This window comes from Amblyomma americanum, unplaced genomic scaffold (assembly GCF_052857255.1).
Source record: "Amblyomma americanum isolate KBUSLIRL-KWMA unplaced genomic scaffold, ASM5285725v1 scaffold_13, whole genome shotgun sequence".
NCBI lineage: Eukaryota > Metazoa > Arthropoda > Arachnida > Ixodida > Ixodidae > Amblyomma > Amblyomma americanum.
The window spans coordinates 2,463,815-2,483,863 of record NW_027526485.1 but is presented as its reverse complement, the minus strand read 5'-3'; the positions used below and the strand labels follow the sequence as shown (position 1 = coordinate 2,483,863).

Below are 20,049 nucleotides of genomic sequence, written 5' to 3'. Positions count from 1 at the left end.
GATTCTTTCAGACATCAGGCAGCTACGGTTGCCGCACCCAATAAGTTGCGTAGCTCCGGCGGGTCAGGAAGCTCTGCCCCCAGAGGTCGGGCTGGCAGAGGAGCGCCGTCCTTTCTGTGCATAAAAAGTGATGAGGGAAAGGCGTGAACACGCTGAAATTCAAATTTTAAAAATTACTCAGCATCTACAAAGCGCATTAAAAAAAATTCTTGTTGTACAGTTAAAACTCGATTTAACGAAGTTGAGGGGAGCCGTGAATTATTTCGTTAAATCGAGAACTTCGTTAAATTGAATGAGGCATTTCTTGGGCACATAATTCAGTACATTCGATTACAGTAAAACCTCGTTAAAACGTACCCGCTTAAACAGTACTTTCGTTTTAAAAGTAGTAAAGTCAAGTCCCCGACTGAGCACCCATTGAACATAATGCATTTTACATCCGCATAAACCGTACCAGCTTATCGCGGTCGTATCGGTTAGCACGTACCATTTTCACTTTTCGTCGCACTCGCGCGTGACGAATTCACGCCGGTAGCACCGACCCAAAGGACGGTTCGGCTAGCGGCGCAACAATCTTCCCTAAATACCGCCGACGGGACGGCAAGCCACACAGCTAATGACAAATTGGCGCCAAAGTTGGTAATCATACAACTAGCGCAATCTTTGGGGGTCCATATGGTCATCGTCATGACCCCCCGCGCTACTTTCGAGTGGGTAGCGCCAACACCACGACCGGCGCCGCTAGCGCGTATGAAAAGAAACAACAAAAATTCTTACTCGACAAGAAAGGCCCGAGGGGACTACAAATTTATTTTCCGCCAAAGAAGTCGGTGATCTTTGCCTGCGTGCGCTTTGTGAGCAACGGCCACACCGATTTCTCGTAGGTCTGAAGTGCGTCCAGCGCGTCTTCCGTCCCCTCGTGTGCGCCGGCAAAATGTCGCAGCAGATCGAGAGCATCCATCACCTGACCTGGTGTCGGCATGGGAGCTTCGGCACCTGCAGGGTCGTCGGCAGCGTCTTCAGCCGTCACTCCCTCCACGCTTCCTACAAGCCGCAACATATCGGCATCAGTCAAAACTTCCATTGTGACTGCGTTTGCGTCGGCGTTCTTGTAGTCTGAGAAACTTATGCCTGTGGGCACTTCATCCACTGAGCGAAGGTGTTCCCAGGCATCTTCATCCTCGTGCACGGCGCTCGCGCAGTCCGGACCAGCTTCGGCAGTTTCAGGGCCTAGTGTACCGAAACCGGCAGTCCTGACGCAGTTGACAATTATCGACGGCCTCAATGCTCTCCAAGCCGCCGCCACCATCTCAACCGCCATAAAAATATCTATTTTCGTCTCGCGCTTCAGCTCCAGGTTGAGGAGAACTCTGTCGACGACTCGACGCTTGTATGCGCACTTCACGCTATTAATTATCCCTTGATCCAAGGGCTGAACCACGGACGTTGCGTTTGGGGGGAAGTAGCGGAGCTCCACGCTGGTCGGCTCGACCTCTGCAACGTAGTGGGCCGTGCAGTTATCCAGCAACAGGCACACTTTCCTTTTCTGGCGACACATGTCGCTGTCAAATTCCTTCAGCCATGTAGCGAAAATGGCACGCGACATCCACGCCTTTGAATTGGCAACGTACTTCACAGGAAGCTTTTTGGTGCCTTTAAAACAGCGCGGCCTCGCACTCTTTCCGATGACAAGCGGTTCTCGTTTGTCGGTGCCGTCCATGTTGACGCACAGCAAAAGAGTCAGCCTTTGTTTGCTGTGTTTGCCGCCGTGGCACGCCTGCCCCTTCAGGGCGAGTGTTTTTTTAGGCAGCATTTGGTAGAATAGACCGCTCTCGTCGGCGTTGTAGACGTTGCTGGGGGCATATTTTCCCAGAATGTCGGACACGTTTTCAGACTGCCAGTCGCCGACTACAGCCATGCTTACGCTGCTCGCTTCACTGCTAAGCACTTTCCCGACGATGCCGTGTCGTTCTTTGAAGCGCGGCAGCCAGCCGGGACTTGCCTTGAACTCGTTGTCGCCCAGCAAGCACGCGAAAGAGCGAGCTTTTTGTTGGAGCAGGTCTCCGCTCACGGGAATACTAGTCTTTGCCCACAAATCCATAAACCAGACGAAGAGGGCCTCTTCCATTTTGCTTTGAGGAGTGGTCTTCAGCGTTTTTTTGCGCGAGAGATTCCCCGATGAAGTGGGGCGGAGGATGTCATCTTTCCCTTTCAATATTGGGGAGAGAGTACTCACTGGAATGCCATGTGATGCAGCCACATCACATTTCTTCTGTCCACTTGTCACAGCACGAATTATGTCTGCTTTCTCGTCCAGGGTAAGCCTTTTTCGTTTCTTGCAGGGCTCCATCTGCTAGTCAGGAGGGTTAGCGGCGCGCTTGCTCGCACACACCACGTCCGCGTTCACGATAGCAAGGCTAGACTGATGGAGGCCTAACAAGCTGAGCTTGACAAAGACGTGCGTTCAAAGGCACGGGGAAATCCGCACAAGAGCGAACACAGAGCACAACACACAAACACACACACACAAAAAAACACTCGAACTGCAACAGCGCCATCTATGAAATGTGGCACGAAACTTTTTTACTGCTGGCGCCATCTCGTGAGCTCGACTCAAAATTAAAACTCGTTTTGCGCCGCGCAGTTTGAAAAAAGCGACGGGATGAAGATGCTCCGCGCTGTTACCGCCGGCTCGCAATCAATAAATTTTGGGGTGCTGTCTACAAAATAGACCAAAAATTAACACTTTTTCACCTTTATTTCTCGAAAAAATGTTCGTTAAATCGGGACAGATCACGGAATTGGTTTCGTTATTTCGGGTTAGTCAAAGCATTGAACCCTATGGGCGTCTGAGGGGGAATTGGGATACTTTCGTTAAATCGAGATTTTCGTTAAATCGGGTTTCGTTAAATCGAGTTTTGACTGTACAATATTCGTGAAGCAGTATGCTTTAACATCCCAGGCATACCGCAACGTTATTAGAGCAACATTCAGAGCCCCTTTAAACTGAACCCTTTTCGTTAGCCTCTATGTTTCTGTCTATAGGTGAGCACCGGTAAGGTACAGGTGTTGTATACTTTTCTCTTACCTTAGTACCTTAGTAAATACCTTGTAGGCAATGGACAGTAAGCTGATTGGCCTGTAATTTTTCAAGTCCTTGGCGTCTCCCTTCTTATGAATTAAGATAATGTTTACGTTCTGGATAATGTTTACGTTTTGGTTTCAAGACAGCTTGGCTTGTGAAGGCAGGGCACAAGTTTTCTCTCTTAATTCATTCTGACTCTTGACTTTTGCACAGGCACTCAGCATCTTGAAGCCACCTTGGGAGACAATGGCATGGTGTCCATGTTTTTTCAAGATGGTGGGGCTGACGATGGACAGGCGGAGAGTCGCGAAGGAGGACCTACCACTCACGACCAGCATGCGGAAGAGCCAGGTCCTCCGTCTCACCAGCAGCAGACAGCAGCCACTGGAATTGCACAAGATGCCATTTCCCAGGTGGCGCCTGCAGCTAGTAGTGATGGTGAGTGTGCTTACCTGAGGTCCCCTGCTAGTGCAGTTGTATGTATACATGTCAACTGCTTTTGTGGGCTAGAGAGGTATTGCTGCCAAAGGGCATTTTCACAAGCAAACTGCAGGGGTGTCAGGTGCAATTTTTTTGTGCAGGTATTTTTTATCTTTGTCGCCATGTTCGACTTCTCATTACGGAGTGGATGCAGCATAGTTCAGTGGCGGGTCTGGACTTTGTCCCAACCCATGCATTCATCAGCTCAGGAAAGTGGCTGCCGCCCGTCCTCTGTGTGGACGATGCTCGCAAAGCTTTTGAACGGGTACAGAACTACTGACTCCTAATTCCTCCACAATATCGGCTATTCAGAACTTGAAGCAAAGGGATTTTTTCGGTGAAATCTTATTTTTAGAATGTTTTCGCAGTCCCTATTAAGTTAGAAAAACCGGTTGGCTATTTATTCTAATATAGCTCAGGCACAATGTTAGATTAGTGGGTGGGAGCTTGAGGGCAAACAAGACTGTTTGAATAGAGCTCATTTCTGTTCTCAAAAGAGAAGTTGAAGATGCCTTTGGCATTCTCTAGAATGAGGGAGGAATGGAAGCTGAGAAACTTTCAGTGGCACAGCATTGGCCATTGTTGGAGGTTGACCGAGTTCAACCCCCCTTGAGACCCTCCGCCTAAATAGGCGTCTCTGCCCCCCGCCACATAAGAAACTTTTTCCGGCGGACTCCTACCACCTAAGGTGCATCCAAACACTCACACTGCATTCACCCAACATTATATGCAGATACATGTCCCTGGTGTGGTGGTATTTCTACATTTACACACATTACATGAACATGCACAGCAACGCCCAACCACTTAAGGTGGTGGGGATCGGAGTCAATTTCCTTATTTTTTGTAGTAGAGCAATTTGGCATGGTTATTGGAAAGTGTGCAGAATGACTAAATACAAAGTTTCATTGATATATCTTGAGTAGTTTTGATATTACAAATTTTTATTTGCACTCAACTTGCAGAAAGCCTGGCATGACAAAAAAACATGGTAGAAGCCCACAGTTGCTTTTATATTTTAGCAAAATGAATAGTTCATGCAGTGACATTCTCCAAATAATTTTATCACTTAATTTTTTTTACATAGGACAACATATCCATGTCTGAAAAATGAGGTCGTTATCAACGCGCTAATTTAGCTAAGCAGTAAAAAAATGAGATAGTTATTAAAAAATATAGGAATGTCACTGCACAGAGAATTTACTAAGAAATACAACTCAATAAACCTCATGCAAATCCGACAAGGCATAGTTGTTCTATGCTTTCTGCAAGCAGGACAGTCGGCTCAAAACTCACTTCTGAGAAAACTGGCTCTAAAGTTGCACAGCCGCCACATGTTCTTCAGAATGCCCCAGGGCTGTAATACTTGGTGTCTTTGCTTGCAGGGGTCTTCTTATGCCTTTGCTCTTTCGTTTTTTCTGCACTGCATGCTTTTCTTTTTCTTTGTTTGTCCTTCTCCTGAGCTCTCTCAAGGGCAAGGCTACCGGGTTTGATGCCCACAGACTTGCATACTTCAGTGTAGGCACGCAAGTTACCAAAGTTGTAGCGTGCAACTGCTTCATGGACTGCAGTCTCCACTGCAAACAATGAAGCATGCTGATCTTTTGAAATCATTGACCAGATGACAGAATGTAAGCTTTCTGCAGCATTCTGCGTCTTGTTGCCCTTGCAACACTCCAGCAGTTGCGGGTCAGACAGGCGTTGGTAGACAGGTAGCAATGCCTCTGCTACACGTCTTGGTAGCTTGTACTTATGAGGTGGTGGTGGCTCCATTTTGGCCTGTGCTGACCTATGTCTGCACCAACTGTCAGGGCCAGGTGGGCACAGCTCATGATGAGGCTCGTCATCTGTAGATGTCACATGGTACAATGTGGCCATCACGGCCCTTTGCATGTCACTGACTTCGGTGTTTCTGCGCAAGGCTAAACCATAGTAATTGGTCAGTTTTTTAATTAGGTCCTGCGTGAGTCCACCTTTCCCACCCAATGGCTCCCCTTTCTTTGCTCTTGCAACCAGTGTGCGGAGTGCAGTGCCCATCCTCTTCTGCACATGGTTTATGCAGTCCTCCTTAGTCAGGGGTATGAAGCCGTATACCTCATCTTTGCAGAGTGCAAGATATGTTCGGCTGTCACCATCACATATGACATTCGTGTAGCGAAGGCCATAGCTGCTGAAAGAACGCCTGAAAAGTATTAGTGCAGCTTCCACCTCCATCTGACCTGAGGCAACATCTGTGTTTTTCTGGCACTGATGCTGCTCAATCCAAGTGCCATAGCTAGGGTCACTCTCCGCTGGTTGCTGACAGCACCCTAGGCAGAAATTTGACAGTACGGTGCAATCCAGCACAAGCCCGGTATAAAATTCGATAATACATCCTACACCAATGTGAGAGCTGTGGCCTCGTGTAAGCCAAGTGCCATCATACACAACTGTTATGTTACTTGGGCTGGATGGTTGCATCTTGCTGTAGACGTCTTTTACAGCAAGTACAGCATCTGCAAAAATGTTTTGTGCAGCTTCCTCTGCTCCAGGTTTAAACAATTTTTTTAGGTGGCCCTGATAGGTTTTTTGATGCAGCCCACGATGTGAGACGTTCATTGTGGCCCAGAAGTCGTTCAGGGCAGTGGGCCCTTTTCCAATGGTCTTGATGGCTTGCATAGCTCTTATATTGACCTCAAAAGTCCTTCCTTCAGACTTCCTTTTTGATGACCAATGTGACGCAATAGGGCCGCAAGCACCACAGGAAAGCACCAATTTTACTGCTAGGCCCAGTTTAGTCTCGTGCTTCACTGACAACCTCTTCATAGAGCACTTTGGGCACAGTAAAGACCCTATTATCGAATTCATTACACTAGCTTGAATTAATGTGAATTCATCTTCATCTGGGGCCGATTCTTCCTCTGTCTGCCGCGCGAACCCGAACTTGCGCTCCGTTGACGACACCGCGCGAAGTGTAGCACGGACGCTGCACGCTTGCTCCTCAGCTGCTTCCAAGGTCACAAAACGTGGTTCCAGGTGCACCTGAACGGTGCGCTTCTGCTTAGGGAAAACTTCACCGTCATCCCGTTGAACCGGCACCGCATCGTCACTCGCCGCCGCAAAAACGGAACTGTGTCCGGGTCGGTACTGCACTGCGATGTCATGGCTAGCGGACGGCGCCAGGCCCCCAGATTCACTGCTGGTCGCTGATTCCAAGGGCAGGCTTGCTTCCGACGACACATCGGCGTGACTGGATATCGGAGCGGACCTCCGTTCGTGCGATTCAGTTGCTGCTGGCCGCTTCTGTTTTGGAATAGGAGGCTTGCGCTTACGCTTCCCGTAAGCATACTTCGTCCTGTACTTCTGGCCCGTGCGACGCTCCATCGCGGGCTCACGTACGAAACCACACGCAGCAGATGAGTTGACGAAAATGCAGAACGGACAGCACGAGTTGAATCGCAAACTATCGTTTTCGCGAAGCGCGCGCGCAGCAGACAACCGGAGAAGCAGCATGCCTTTCGGCAGCCAATCGCAGGGCGCGCTGAGCACCACGTGACTGGCGCGGCTAATCGGCGCCTAGCTGCGACTTCGCGGGTGCCCTCGTATTTTTCACGTCTGTGCATTTATTTTTTATCGTAGACACGTGGTTCCACTGGGAGAAGAACCGCGGTGAAGCAAGCTTTCCAGTGACACCAAACTTGCCGTAGGCGGCGGTGAAGGTGCGGCGGTATCGCGCTCTGAAATCGGCCGTTTTTGCGCGGATTTTGGCCAGTTTTTTGCGACCCGCGGTCAGAAAAATATTCTTTAGGTACGCTTAGAGACTGTTTTCGGCGGAAATTTTTTTAGCTGTGATAGAAAAGGTAATGCAGAATCCGAATCTGCCGTTTTCCAAAAATCGATTTTTTCCGCGATTTTCGCGATCTGATCCCCGCGTCCCCCCCTTAACGGGGCGCACCCCCTCTTAGAACTATTTTTCTTATACAGTAAAAGCTCGTTAATTCGAATTCCACGGGGCCGCCAGGCCAGTTCGAATTAACCAAAATTCGAACTAATGAAAGTGAGCAAAAATGGACGCGTTTGATGCCCGGAGGGCACGAAAAACATTTATTTAGCAAAACAATCTGTTATCATCTTCTGCTTCTTCTCTCTGAGGGCTACCATAGTCACTCGGTCTTCTAGCGCGCGAATGCGACGTAGGGAGTCTTCTTCCCCCTCTTCAAAGCTGAAGAAAAGGCGCGCGACATTCAGCGCTCCCATAACTTCTGCCGCGGACGGACGCACGGGCTCTTGCTCCTCGTCGTCGTCCTCGTCTTCTGCCTCTTCTGGGACAGATTGCTCTCCAACAATTTCAGCGACAATGTCCTCATCACTTCGGGCACCGCACACTGCTGCATCGCTGTCTACTTCAACGTAATCATCAAAACTAACGTCCTGCAGCACAGCACGCACAGCCGCAGGCAGAGGCTCTGGACTCCCATCGTCGTCACTTTCTTCCATACTTGTGGCAGCAAAGCCACAGTGGTGGAAGCAGTTTGCAATTGTGGACGGCGTGACCTGCTCCCATGCACGCACCAACATGTGCATTGCTGTGAGCAATGTGATGGTGCTGGTCTTCTGGTTTCCAGTGCACAAAATCTTGCGCTCGATCATGTGGCGCCTATAGAAACATTTAATGTTTCTGATCACCCCCTGATCCATTGGCTGCAAGGCCGCAGTCGTGTTGGTGGGCAAAAATACTAGCCTTGTGGCTTTCAGCTCGGCGTCGACTTTGTGTGCCGAGCAGTTATCCACAATGAGGAGAACTTGACGCTTCCCTAGCTCCATCCTCCGATCGAATTTCAGGAGCCATTTTTTAAACAATTCGCCGGTCATCCACGCCTTGCTGTTGGCGGCGTAATCTGTCGGCAGTGTCCTAATGTTCTTGAAACACCGAGGCTTCTGTGCCTTTCCGACAACATCTTGCGTACACAAGCTCACAGCAAGCGGCGTGCAAAACAAGGGCTAAAACACTAAAACGTCGTTCCTCGAAGCAGTTGCGGCAGGAAAGACTGGTTAGTACTTGTTCCAGCACCCTAGCGGTGTCCCGATGGTTGTGCCATCTATCGTTCTGCCGTGAAAGCTTCCAACGATGGTTTTCAACAGCGGCGCTTGGCGGCGCGCAGTTCGAATTATGGGTGGCGGCGCCAATTTTTGAGTGAATTAACGAGCTGTTACGCGCATAGACTTCTATGCACTGCGGACCGGACCACGATGACTATTTCGAATTATCCAAAATTTCGAATTAATGAGTTGTGAATTAACGAGCTTTCACTGTATCTTGATACATAATTAAATATTCATGAAACTTACCCAGTTTGCGTATTTCAGTATGCCGATTTCAAATATGTTTTTTTAGGGGGTGTGTGAATATTCAAAATTTCAAATACGAATCGAATATGTTTGATATTCAATTTGTATTCGTATTCCAGAAATTGATATTCGAGAATTTCCGATTATTCGAAAATTCCCGAATACTCGCCAGCGATCGTATACTGCGCAGACTTTCATAAATTAAACTGTGGCAAAACCATAATATCTGGGCAAATTAGCCGATGATTGAGTTAAAAATTCCAGGAAAACAATACAAAGGTTCTATTTCCTTCCTTCTTTGTCGTTTATCACGCGTCCGATAGCATTCACCTCATGAGAAATTCCCCAAGTGGCCTTTCCCACATACCACATGTGCTGCGAACAAAATGGCCGACGGCCTGCTTCGAACAATTGGAATGCGAAATGGCGCTTTTTTTTTAATCCTGCCGTCATACGTCACATATTTAATGCCCACATTCGAAGAATGCGTCCTGTTGCCTTCATAACTCTCCGAGCGTGACTTCCGCCATCCTGTTTTGTAAACTACGCTATGCGGGAAAGCCTACTTGCGGAATGTCGCGGGAGCCTCCCGAAGGGGCGCGTCGAGTTGTCACAATAGGGCAAGCGATCCTGTAAAAATATCGCCGATTGCATGGTGCATTGTAACCTCCGCACCTCTTTAGTGGGCGTAACGGCAGGCATGACTACAATCGGAAGGCCCCTGTCGCTAAGTCCAAAAAATAGCCTGGCCGCATAGTTTCGGTTTCTGAGCTTCGCCACTGTCTCGCGGTAACCGCATCTGTTGGCCCGCACATTCGTTGGTAGTCCAATCCCAGCTCCATGCGGCTTTCGGACGCCGACTGGCATGTTGCGGGTTATTTGTCCTTTTTTTTTTTAGAAGCCATCTCACCACTGTTCCGATGCCAGTGTGTGTTGCCCGGCCCCTTGCTTGCATGTGTTGTTCTTCCAGCACTGCAAAATGGGCGGCTCCTCACGGGCTTACAGTTGTTAGCGTGATGGAGTCGCCTCATAAGGCCTTACTGCATCTTCGCATTTTCGGCAGGATTTTTTTTTTTGTTTTTTCAGGGGAGTGCGGATAATTTGAGGCCTTCGGATGAACCGGGCATTTCTTCCGGTTCCTTGAAATCCGAATGAATGAGGTTTTACTAGTCATTATGTTATTTTTTGTTGCCAGTCTTGTCATTTTATGGATTTTGTTTTGCATGACTCATTATAGTTTGGATACTGTTATGCTGTCTAATAAAGTAGTGTACATTTCTGTGCACATCATGTTTTTTTTTATATGGTACTGAGGCAGTCTAGTTTTTTTTATTTTAGTGGCGAAGACCATACACTATTTTGAAAAAAATAAGGGCAACAACATTTGCTTGTTTATCATTTTAAAAAATTTTTGTTTGTACTGAACAGATATTCGATATTCGAAGCCTTTTTTTCTTCATATTCGTAGTCGATTCATATTCAAAAATTTCAATATTCACACACCCCTAGTTTTTATTTTTCCTGTGAAACAAGTTGTCCCCAAAATATTGTTACGTGGTGGCAAGCCAAGGAAAGCACGACATGATGACTGAATGAAGATATGATTTAATGTCTCAGGGCCTAGCGCGAGCACTCCGTCCCGCGCCACTGCACTCTTCTTCGTCTTCATAACATGACCCCGGTCCTCAGAGCGATCGTCCCGATCGATTGCTTGAATTACGAATGGTGAGGTGACGATGAGGATGATCAGGAAGGATAGAAGAAGATGAAAGGCTTGCCACAAATATGAAGGAGATGATCTGGTGGACGGTTGCCCCCGGAGCTTCAGGTCCAGCGGTCGGTCACCCACAGCCGAAGGTCAAGGGTTAAGGAATCGCCGCACAGCCTGGGCGGGGATGCCGTCTTGGTTCAGGTCGTAGTCGGGTCATCGTACGTCAGGTCCTGGTCATCGTGTCTTGTGTTCGGGGCCGGGGACGGGGCGGGGGAAAGCGGCTGGTCGGTTCTGGTCAGTTCGAGCTGGGGTTGAGCCGGGCGGCGGAGCCCAGGTCCCCTCGGCCGACGACGAAGGCTAGCAGAAGGCGGCGATGCTCCGGGGACTAGGATGACGGATGAGAACCCAGCACCTCACACCAAATGTTACGTGGTGGCAAGCCAAGGAAAACACGACATGATGACAGAATGAAGATATGATTTTAATGGCTCAAGGGCCTAGCGCGAGCACTCCGTCCCGCGCCACTGCACTCTTCTTCGTCTTCATAACAATATTGTGCAATCTTTGTTTGAAACATGCAGGTAATTTAATTTTGTAATGGTAAAGGCCGCAGTGAAGTTTAGCACACAGACATGATCTAGAATGCCACGGAGAGCAATAAGGCAAAAATGGTCGTTCTAGGCCCATTTGAACAGAAGTCACAGCAAATTAAACTTTACCAGGGAAAATTCAATATGGATGCTCAGACAAAATGTATTGTTTTAAAATTATCCTGATTGGCAACTGGTCTTGATTTAGTGTTATTGCACTCCCTGTTAGTTATCTTTCCAACAAAACAAGAATTACCATATTTACTCGTGTATAACCTGCCCCTGCGTATAACTCCTACCCCTTTGAACTCCACGAAAAAAAAAACCCTCGCATATAACCCGCATGTTTAGCTGAAAAAAAAAAAAAATTGCGCTAGAAAGATGCAATTGCACACTCTGTGATCATTTCGTTTTTAGAACATTTATGTATTTAAATGACCACCACCACATCACTGGTTACCTGATTCTCAATCGTCACTGCTCTCACTGCTGTCATCCAAGGCTTCTTCACCACTCTCAAAGACTTATACCCTAGTTACACGGCCGACTTAACCGCGGTTAAGTTTGCCTCAGTTCATATTAACCACAGTTGTGCGCTGTTAGACGGAGAGCCTAACCGCAGTTATGCCACTAACCATGGTTATCGGTAACTGAGGTTGGCTACCTCAGTCAAGCGGCTAACTGACAAAATGGCTGCCACCATGTCGGCTGAGCCCGCGATGCCCGCTGCCACATCAAGTGAGCAGAAGCGTGTGAACTGGTCTGTTGCCACAACAGAAGCGCTGATACGCATCTGGGAGGACAATTTCTCGGCTCTGCGGTCAAATACGCGCAATGCGAAAATATACAGCGCCATGGCGGACTCCCTGAATGCAGGCCTGCCGGCAGACGAAGGCCCGTATTCAGCAAAACCGATCCGGCAGAAGCTGGAAAATCTCAATAAGCACTACCGGTGAGTACGAAAGCTATTACATATAATGGTGTAGTTTACAAGCTCTTTTCTTGTGCTTTTTAATGCTGGTATCCTGTGCGCTGCACGTACGCACAAACATTCGCCATGCTGCACGGTGCTTCGTCCAGCATGACAGCTACTTTGCTGTAGAATACATCACTCTTTTTCTGGCTGACCTGTGATGTGTGCGGATCGTTACTGCCCTGAACTCGGCTCGTTTGAACTGACCTCTTGTATTTCTACTAACGGTAACCGCGTCAAGTGCAGTGTTTTTCGCCAGCGTCTCCTGAATTGACTCCTATATCTTCCAAAGGGATGTGCTCCAGCAGCACGCAGGTCTGTTTCGTTCTTGACGCTCTTTGGAGCGCATAGCATCGCATGCAGGTGCCTGGCAGTGCGAACGTCGCTGACGTAGTTTGCACGCGCCGTATAATGACGATAAATGGGGTTAGTTAATGGGGAGAGTTCGCGCAACAGTAGAAGGTCCTGCCTTGAGCTAGCTTAGCTTGCTACGTTTTTCGCAGCCTGTCGGCGGTCATGGTCGGCGGTATTAGTAATTGCTCGGAGGCTGTATAGAACTGGTATTCACTTTATATTTTCCGCCCCAAATTAACCGTAGCAACAGCAAAGTAATATCGACGTGAAATCAGGTACCTGCGCTAGCACTGTTGACACTTGAGATGTACTACTTTATCTACTGAATGTGCTGACCAGCATGCTTGTCCTCCGATTCTGCAGTCTTTCAGTCTATACAAAGACAGGCGGGATATGTACTTCTTCCATATTGGTAGCTGGTTCTTTCCTGTTTGTCTTTAAACGAAACACTACCCGCCTATAAATTTTCTGATGCAAAGTTTCATGGCATAAAACTACCTTTGTTTCTAGGAAGCTGAGGAGATCTGGCTCAAGCACTGGATCAAAAGGCATTGAATGGCCATTTTACTGGCTGCTTCTTCACTCTTTTCTTGGAGCGCTGCCAGTGAACGACAGTAGCCTGGAGCAAGAAAGTGTAGAGGTAATCACTTCTTCAGAAAAACTCAATCTGACAGTGCCTGCAAGCATGTGTATTTTCTTCACAAGTATTGTAATCCATCATGACTAGCAACGCTGCAACACGGAAATGGTTTTTTTGCCTCGGCAAGATGACGTGTTATAGCCATTACAGCTATGTCATTCGAAACACTACACAACACAAATCAAGTGACTAAAATTTTTAAAGGACATGTCTCATTCACTTTGTTTTATTACAAACAACAGAATAAACTCATCTTAATATGTATGCACTTTGCTTCAAAGCAGATAGTGAAAAAAGAACATGAAAGAATTTGAACATGTTCAAGAGCCAACAAGCAAAGAAAACCTGTGGGAAACGACAAAGTGAACAAGATGGAGTGATGCATAGCTCTGTGAAGTGTTTCCAATAAGCTGCACATGATTTGATTGTGTTTGAATGTCATCACACATAACACAATTACAACACACTGCACTGTGCGCTGTGAGAGATATTTGCTGTCAGACTGTACTGATACTCTCCAAGACGAACAAATTGCGGTACAAGAAATGCATTGCATAACACTTTCTGCACCCCGGTTAATCCTAAATTGCCTTTGTGTCCACTGTTTCCAGCAGCTGGCCGCAGTTAAAGGAATAGGGTGCGAGTATTTGTATTTTTCAAAACATGTGGCAAACCTATTATATTACTTAATAAGTGTTCCTTAATAGGAATTTAGTCTAATCAAGTATAATGTCAAATATTTCATAAAAGGAAGAATCCACACTGCATTTCCCATCATAAAATGGCTTGCGAGTTGGAAGTCGTCATTTCTACCCTTTTTATCCTGCTCATTTCTCTGAGCTTTCTTGATAAGTTATTGAAAATCTATTTTGGGCCTTGCCTAGCAGCTAGGTTTCATATCCTGCAGCTATGTGGCATACATATTTATAGTTTTTAACTTTTGCTTGGTATTGGCAGGTGCCAGAGGCTCCTGAAGATGGAGCTGGAGAGGTTCTCGCAACCTTTACAGTTGATGCTGACCATGAAACAGCTGAAGACACCATGGCCCAGAGAACCATGGCCCAGCCCAGAGAAAGCAGCGACAGCACCACAAGACACCGAAAAAGACCTGCGAGCTCGCTTTTGCAGGAGCTGCTGACAATGCAGCAGCAAGCCGATCACCGGGCAGCCAAGGCCGCCAGAGAAAGTACCGAGCTGAGAAAGCAGCTCTTGGAACTGCAGAAGGAAAGCAACGAGATTCAAAGAGGAATGCTTGATGTCATGAAATCGTACTTCACAGCAAATAAAAATCAGGAATGAAATAATCTGTCCCCTCTGAAATAAGTAATGTTTTATCAACTGCGACAGACAGTGCAGCATGGTCAAATGCTTAAGCCGAATCTTTTTTTAACTACTACCGTCTAATTTGTCCACATCAATAATGATACGGCACTCACTTAAATATTTTAAACTTAAGAATGCTTATCACTGTCCTTTTATCCAGGAAACATTAAACAAGCCTTTGTCCAACATGAAACTAAATTTTTTGAGGCCAACATTGTTAATAACATATACATGCTATACGACAAGCTATCAAAATTATAAAATGGGTAGGCAACTGAACAGGATCCAAGTCGTAAACCTCCAGAACCCTACAATGCCGTTTTGCACAACATGACACAATGGTAGCACTGAATAAAACAGATACACATACATGCTGCAAGCACTAGGCTGAGGCCACATCACAGGCAGGTGCTTTGATTGATGGGTGTACCGTCACAACTGCATTATAAACTCTGCTGCAAAAGACACTACTTTTCATCATGCTATACAACTTGAGAAAGCACACATGAAGGTCCAGTGGGCGTGAAGTCCTCTCTGAAGGCTGGCTTCAAGCAGTCAGTTGAAATGGTGTCAGTGTGCTCATGAATGTCGACGATGAAGAACTTCAATGTTCTTTTGAGTACACGGAAGGGGCCGTCATAGGGGCGCTGAAGCGGCTTGCGGACAGAGTGTCGGCGAACAAAGATGTGCGTGCAAGTTGCGAGTTCGGATGGAACATGTGAATATCGTCGAGACTGGCGTCGGAAATGTGTCATCCTGAGATGGCGGCAAAAATAGCGGAGCTGTGTCACGTGATCGGTACGGTCTGGACTTGTATACGAACCGCTAGACTCGAAAAGTTCACCAGGGTGAGCTGAAGACAAGTTTTGCCGGAGTGCAATGACGATCTTGTTTCAGCGTAGCATGGAGGCTGAGCAGAACCAGCGGTAGGGAGGCAGTCCAGTGGGTGGTATCAAGTTGGGCTTTGAGGGAGGTTTTTAGCGAACGATGGAAGCATTCGATCATGCCGATCATGCTGCTGCTACACATGCAAGCCCGTTCACTGTGAAGCAAGGTGCTTCGCCAGGGCATTTCTCAGTGCCACCCCCGAAGGCTCCTCTTGAATGCTTGTGCAGGAAGGCTGTGGTCGTCGTCCATCCTCTAGACGGACCACATCCAGCCAGTTGGCGTCGCATCTGTCAGTCATTTCCTCACAAATACTGTGGAGTACGCAGCAGCAGCGAATGACTTTGTCCACATTGACAATGTCGCATTCAAGGCCCTTAAGCAGTATGCGAAAACGCGCCTTGAGCCGCCCGAAGGCATTTTCTACCACACGCCTGGCACTTGAAAGATGAACGTTAAATGCCTGCGTAGCAGAATCAGTAGTCACAAAATGCGGGTATGGCTTCATGATGTTTTTTGGAGTGGGAAGGCTTGATCAGCCAGCAGCAGAAGTGATAACGTGTACTCCTTCGATGGTTTTGGCTTCCATCTTAAACAATTCACTGCTAAGAATCTTTGGCAGTTTCGATTCCGCAAACACACCTGCGTCATGGTTCCTCCCAGGAGATCCGCTGTTTGTGTAAAGGAATTTGTACCTGTGGTCAGCAACAGCCAAAAGTATTACACTATACCCCCCCTTATAGTTATAGTAGTCCACTGCATGCTCGGATGGTGGACAGACTTCGATGTGGCAGCCGTCTAGTGCTCCAACAGCTTGAGGGAAGCCTGCAACTGCAGAAAACTGCTGCAGGTGTTCGGCCAGTTCGTGCGTCCTCGGCATTCTCACGTACCGAGGTTCGAGAAGTTGCACAACAACATCGCAGAACTCCTTAACAATGATGTTAACTGAGGAGCGACTGACTCCAAACACGTTTGCCACAGTTCTTGCGAGGAAGTCGCAAGACGATATATGGCAATTGCCACACGTTTATGCAGCGGTATTGCTTTCCGCATATTTGTGTCCAGCCTCCTCATGCGGTCACATACATTTAAAATGTATTCAAATGTGCCTCTTGTCATTCTAAAGTTCTCCCTAAACTCAGCCTCTGGCAAGTGCGTAAGCGTTGCTTCGTACCATGAAGCTTCGCGCGGATACGCCCACACACTCCACTCACGAGAGCACAGCCTTGCAGCCAGAACTTGGAGGCGCCGGCACGTATGTTCGGCTCGTTCTTGCTCGGCTTGCTTGTCTTCAAGTTCGCCAAGAATGGCGAGCTGTCGCAGACGTAGCTGCTGCATTTCCATTTGATAAGCGGCGAACACAGCGAGGAACTTGCTCTCTTCCTCCCCGCCCGGCATAGGCTTGCTCTGAGCCATCGCTATATATGCACGACTTCCCACCGACGCACAGCACTGTCAACACTTCATGTAGTAAAATACACTTCAAACACGAAGAAAAGGATGGAATAGAATTGAAAATATACTTAAAACAGCTGAGTGCACTTATTATGACACGAGAAACAATCTGAAATTAAATAAAACGAAAACAGCGAGAAGAAAACGAAAAAGCTCCAAGTGCCGAGGCGATGGCAAGCAGCGAAGGAGGATTGCCTTGGCTCTAGCATCGGCTACGGTGTCGACGTCGACTGCGCCCCTTTTGAAAGACTACCTTCATGTTTTGTCTGAATTTGAACAACCTCGGGTAACAAGTTTAGATGCACAGGCGATACCAAGCTTAGTTCACCAAAAGAACTTCCTCTCACAGTGTTTTGTTAAATGTTTTGTGTATCGCGGGAATAAAATTGGCCTTATAATTGTGTCTGGAGCAGCAGTCACGTGACCAGCGCCGATCGCGTCCATGGGACACGTTTTCGCGTGTAACACCGCCAAACTGAGGTTAGCGATAACCAAGGTTATCTCCGCTTAACCATGGTTACGGTTAACCGCGGTTAAGTCGGCCGTGTAACTAGGGTATTAGTCGTCCTCGGAATCATCCTAGCTGTTACTGATGGCACCAAGTTGGCCGGTATCACTTTCCACGCGTCCACGATCCACTGGCACAGCAATGGAATATCGGGCCTTCGCATGCGTCCCGTCGGTGTGAGGTCGTAAAGGCCATCGGCCATCCGCTGGGCATACATTCGCTTCACGTGTGCCTTGAACGGCTTGTTCAGGCACATGTCGAGTGGCTGCAGCATGGACCTCATGCCGCCAGGTATTATAACGTGGTCGGTGCCAGTCTCTGCGAGGTGAGCCTTCACCGGATCAGTGCAGTGGCCTTGGAAGGAATCTAGTACGAGCATTGAGCATCCAGTACGAGCAGCAGCTCTGTTGCCGATTTCTTCGGCAGTGGCTATAATCTTTAGCTTCTCTTTTGCTGTGAAACACTGCCACCGAGTCGCACTCATGACGCCACAACAAAGCAGGCAAACAGTGCAAAATGGGGTGTAGTACACAAAGCAGGGCCCAACACTAGGCTCAACAACGCTGGCTGAAGAAAACGTGGCCAATGGCATGGAGAAGAGTAAACAGGCTATGAATGTGAATTTGGCTATGCCTTCCGTTGGCCCCTCATCGGCTTGACAAGCGTCGATGACGATGGGGATGGCGGACGACATGGGGGAGGCTGCCGCGCATTGCCGTGAAGCCCCCCCCAAAGAAAAATTTGCAGATAACTGGCACCCCCAGTTTTTAAATGCATTTTTTTGTAAAATATTGGGGGGGGGGGGGGTTATATGTGAGTAAATATGGTGTGAAGTTAGCCCACCTAGAACCAGAGATATCATCCCTGTACTACTGCAGATGTGTCAAAATCGGTGTTTTGAGAAAATGACGAAAAACGATGCTTTCCAACCATCTTTATATAAAAGGAACAAGAGCAGACTCACAGAAATGCACCAGGGACATAATCAGGGTGCATTGCATCGCTCTGCTTCCTTTTTGCCATCTTAATGATGCTTACCGATGACTCTCACTTCTTGGTGGAGACGCGACGAAAGGCCATCTTTCGCGTTGTCACTAGCGTCAATTGAAAACGAAGTACCACTCGTTCGCGGGCACTAGCCTTGATCACATCACTATGGGTGATAATTTCAGCGTCGATTCGTACATGTTTGGCGCAGACTCTAACTGCACATTCGTTGTTTTGCCCGGTAGTGGGGCCAGCGACGACGCATCGTTCACGGCGCAGGCGTTGGACGGTGGCAGTGTGCCAACCGCACTTTGGTTTCCTCCTACTGCTGAGGTTGCCTCAATTCTATCATTGATGCGTACATGGTTGGCATTGACTGGAATTGTGCATTTGTTGTTTTTGCCCAGGAGCAGAGCCGGCAACGGCACTTTAGGTGCATCGTCGTCCCCAGCGCGGGTCTGCGACGTGCTTCACTGTCGTTTACAATGCGGTTGGCACCGCGCCAACCACACCTTGACCTTCGCCCTATGGAGGGTGCATCAATTCCAAATTCCAGCATCTACTCGAACTGCGTTTTCGTTGTTGCTCGGGGGTGGAGCCCGCGTTATTCACAGCGCGGGTCCGCGACGTGCTTCGCGGTCGTTCACGATGCAATTGGCACTGCACCTGCCACACTTTGAGTTTCGCTCTGCGGAGTTTGCGCTAGTCCAGGCTCCTTGTGCCTTTTGCGTTTTCTCCATTCCCGGGCGCCAAACTGATGGTATGAGTGATACCTTGTCCACACACGCCGCGCGACAAGGACTCTCAGAATGGCACCGCGCTTCTGGTGAAGATGACAAGCCTAACCCGAGGCCTAACCAGTCACGTGTCATTTTGGTCACATGGTTTTTCTAACCAATGAAAACGCGGCGCGCACGTGAACGGAAGAATCACCATGTTGTTTATGAGTTTAAAAAAAAAAAAAGCTGGAGTCGCGAGCTTTCGAATGAGACCAAAACAGCGTCGCGGGGGGGGAGCACGTAGGTACCGAGCGACGGCGAGGCATGATTTGACCTCAATTTAAAAGAACTCGTGGGTTTTCGGACATTTAAATGGCTATAACGAAGCAAATACTGGTTATTTCTTTCCAAAATTTCGATGTCAGGTGCAAAATGACCTCGCTAATTCGAATATGACAAAATTGAAAAACCCATTTTTTTTGCGAATTTTTGGCCCGAAAGAGCCGTCCGTGTCCCCCTTTAAAGCCTCCCAACATGGCGCTGGAGCAGTGGGAGGTGACGCTTGCCAGTGGCACCCTGGCAGACCAGGAGGCGTTGCCATCACCAAAGCATCGGTGGAAGAGTCCTGGACTGAGGACCCCACCAACTATTCACTCCAGTCTCCTTTTACATAATAAATGTTTATTCTCTCTCTGGTCTTGACTGCTCCAGTAGAAAAGATAACTAATCTTGAAGTGCACTAGTGACGCGTTTCTGCTTCTCTTTTTTTTCTTCACTGTTTGACAGAGTCTGTGAACCAAGAAGTCCTTGAGCCTGTGATGCGACCCGAGCCACAAGATGTGAGTTATTTATTGCAACCATTTCATTTGAATTGCTTATCTCTGTGTTGATGTGGCAGCTTGGGGAACTTTTGGCACCCTTTTATAAGCTATGACAGAGGACCACACATGCGGTAAGCACGGCCTCTATGCCGCCAGTGACATACAGCTGTGGTGGTGAAATGAAATGAGA

At 47.9% G+C, this 20,049-nt stretch overlaps 2 protein-coding genes across 51 annotated transcripts in view; one reads left to right on the top strand and one right to left on the bottom strand.

Moving 5' to 3' along the window:
• The window catches only part of LOC144111913 (uncharacterized), a 420,777-nt gene that overhangs the window by 47,967 nt on the left and 352,761 nt on the right, over positions 1-20,049 (top strand). For all 50 annotated transcript variants that reach the window (XM_077645003.1, XM_077644993.1, XM_077645002.1 and 47 more), the window contains 2 exons: positions 3,299-3,523; positions 19,825-19,877. In XM_077645003.1, the coding sequence (XP_077501129.1) occupies positions 3,299-3,523; positions 19,825-19,877 (278 nt within the window). The remainder of the gene's footprint in view (positions 1-3,298; positions 3,524-19,824; positions 19,878-20,049) is intronic.
• LOC144111918 (uncharacterized) lies at positions 4,790-7,197 on the bottom strand. The gene has a single exon (XM_077645004.1). The coding sequence runs from the start codon at positions 7,055-7,057 to the stop codon at positions 4,907-4,909; it is 2,151 nt and encodes a 716-aa protein (XP_077501130.1). The 5' UTR covers positions 7,058-7,197; the 3' UTR covers positions 4,790-4,906.

Excerpts from the sequence above, each read along its gene's own strand:
- LOC144111918 (XM_077645004.1), bottom strand. The coding sequence starts at position 7,057 with ATGCTGCTTCTCCGGTTGTCTGCTGCGCGCGCGCTTCGCGAAAACGAT.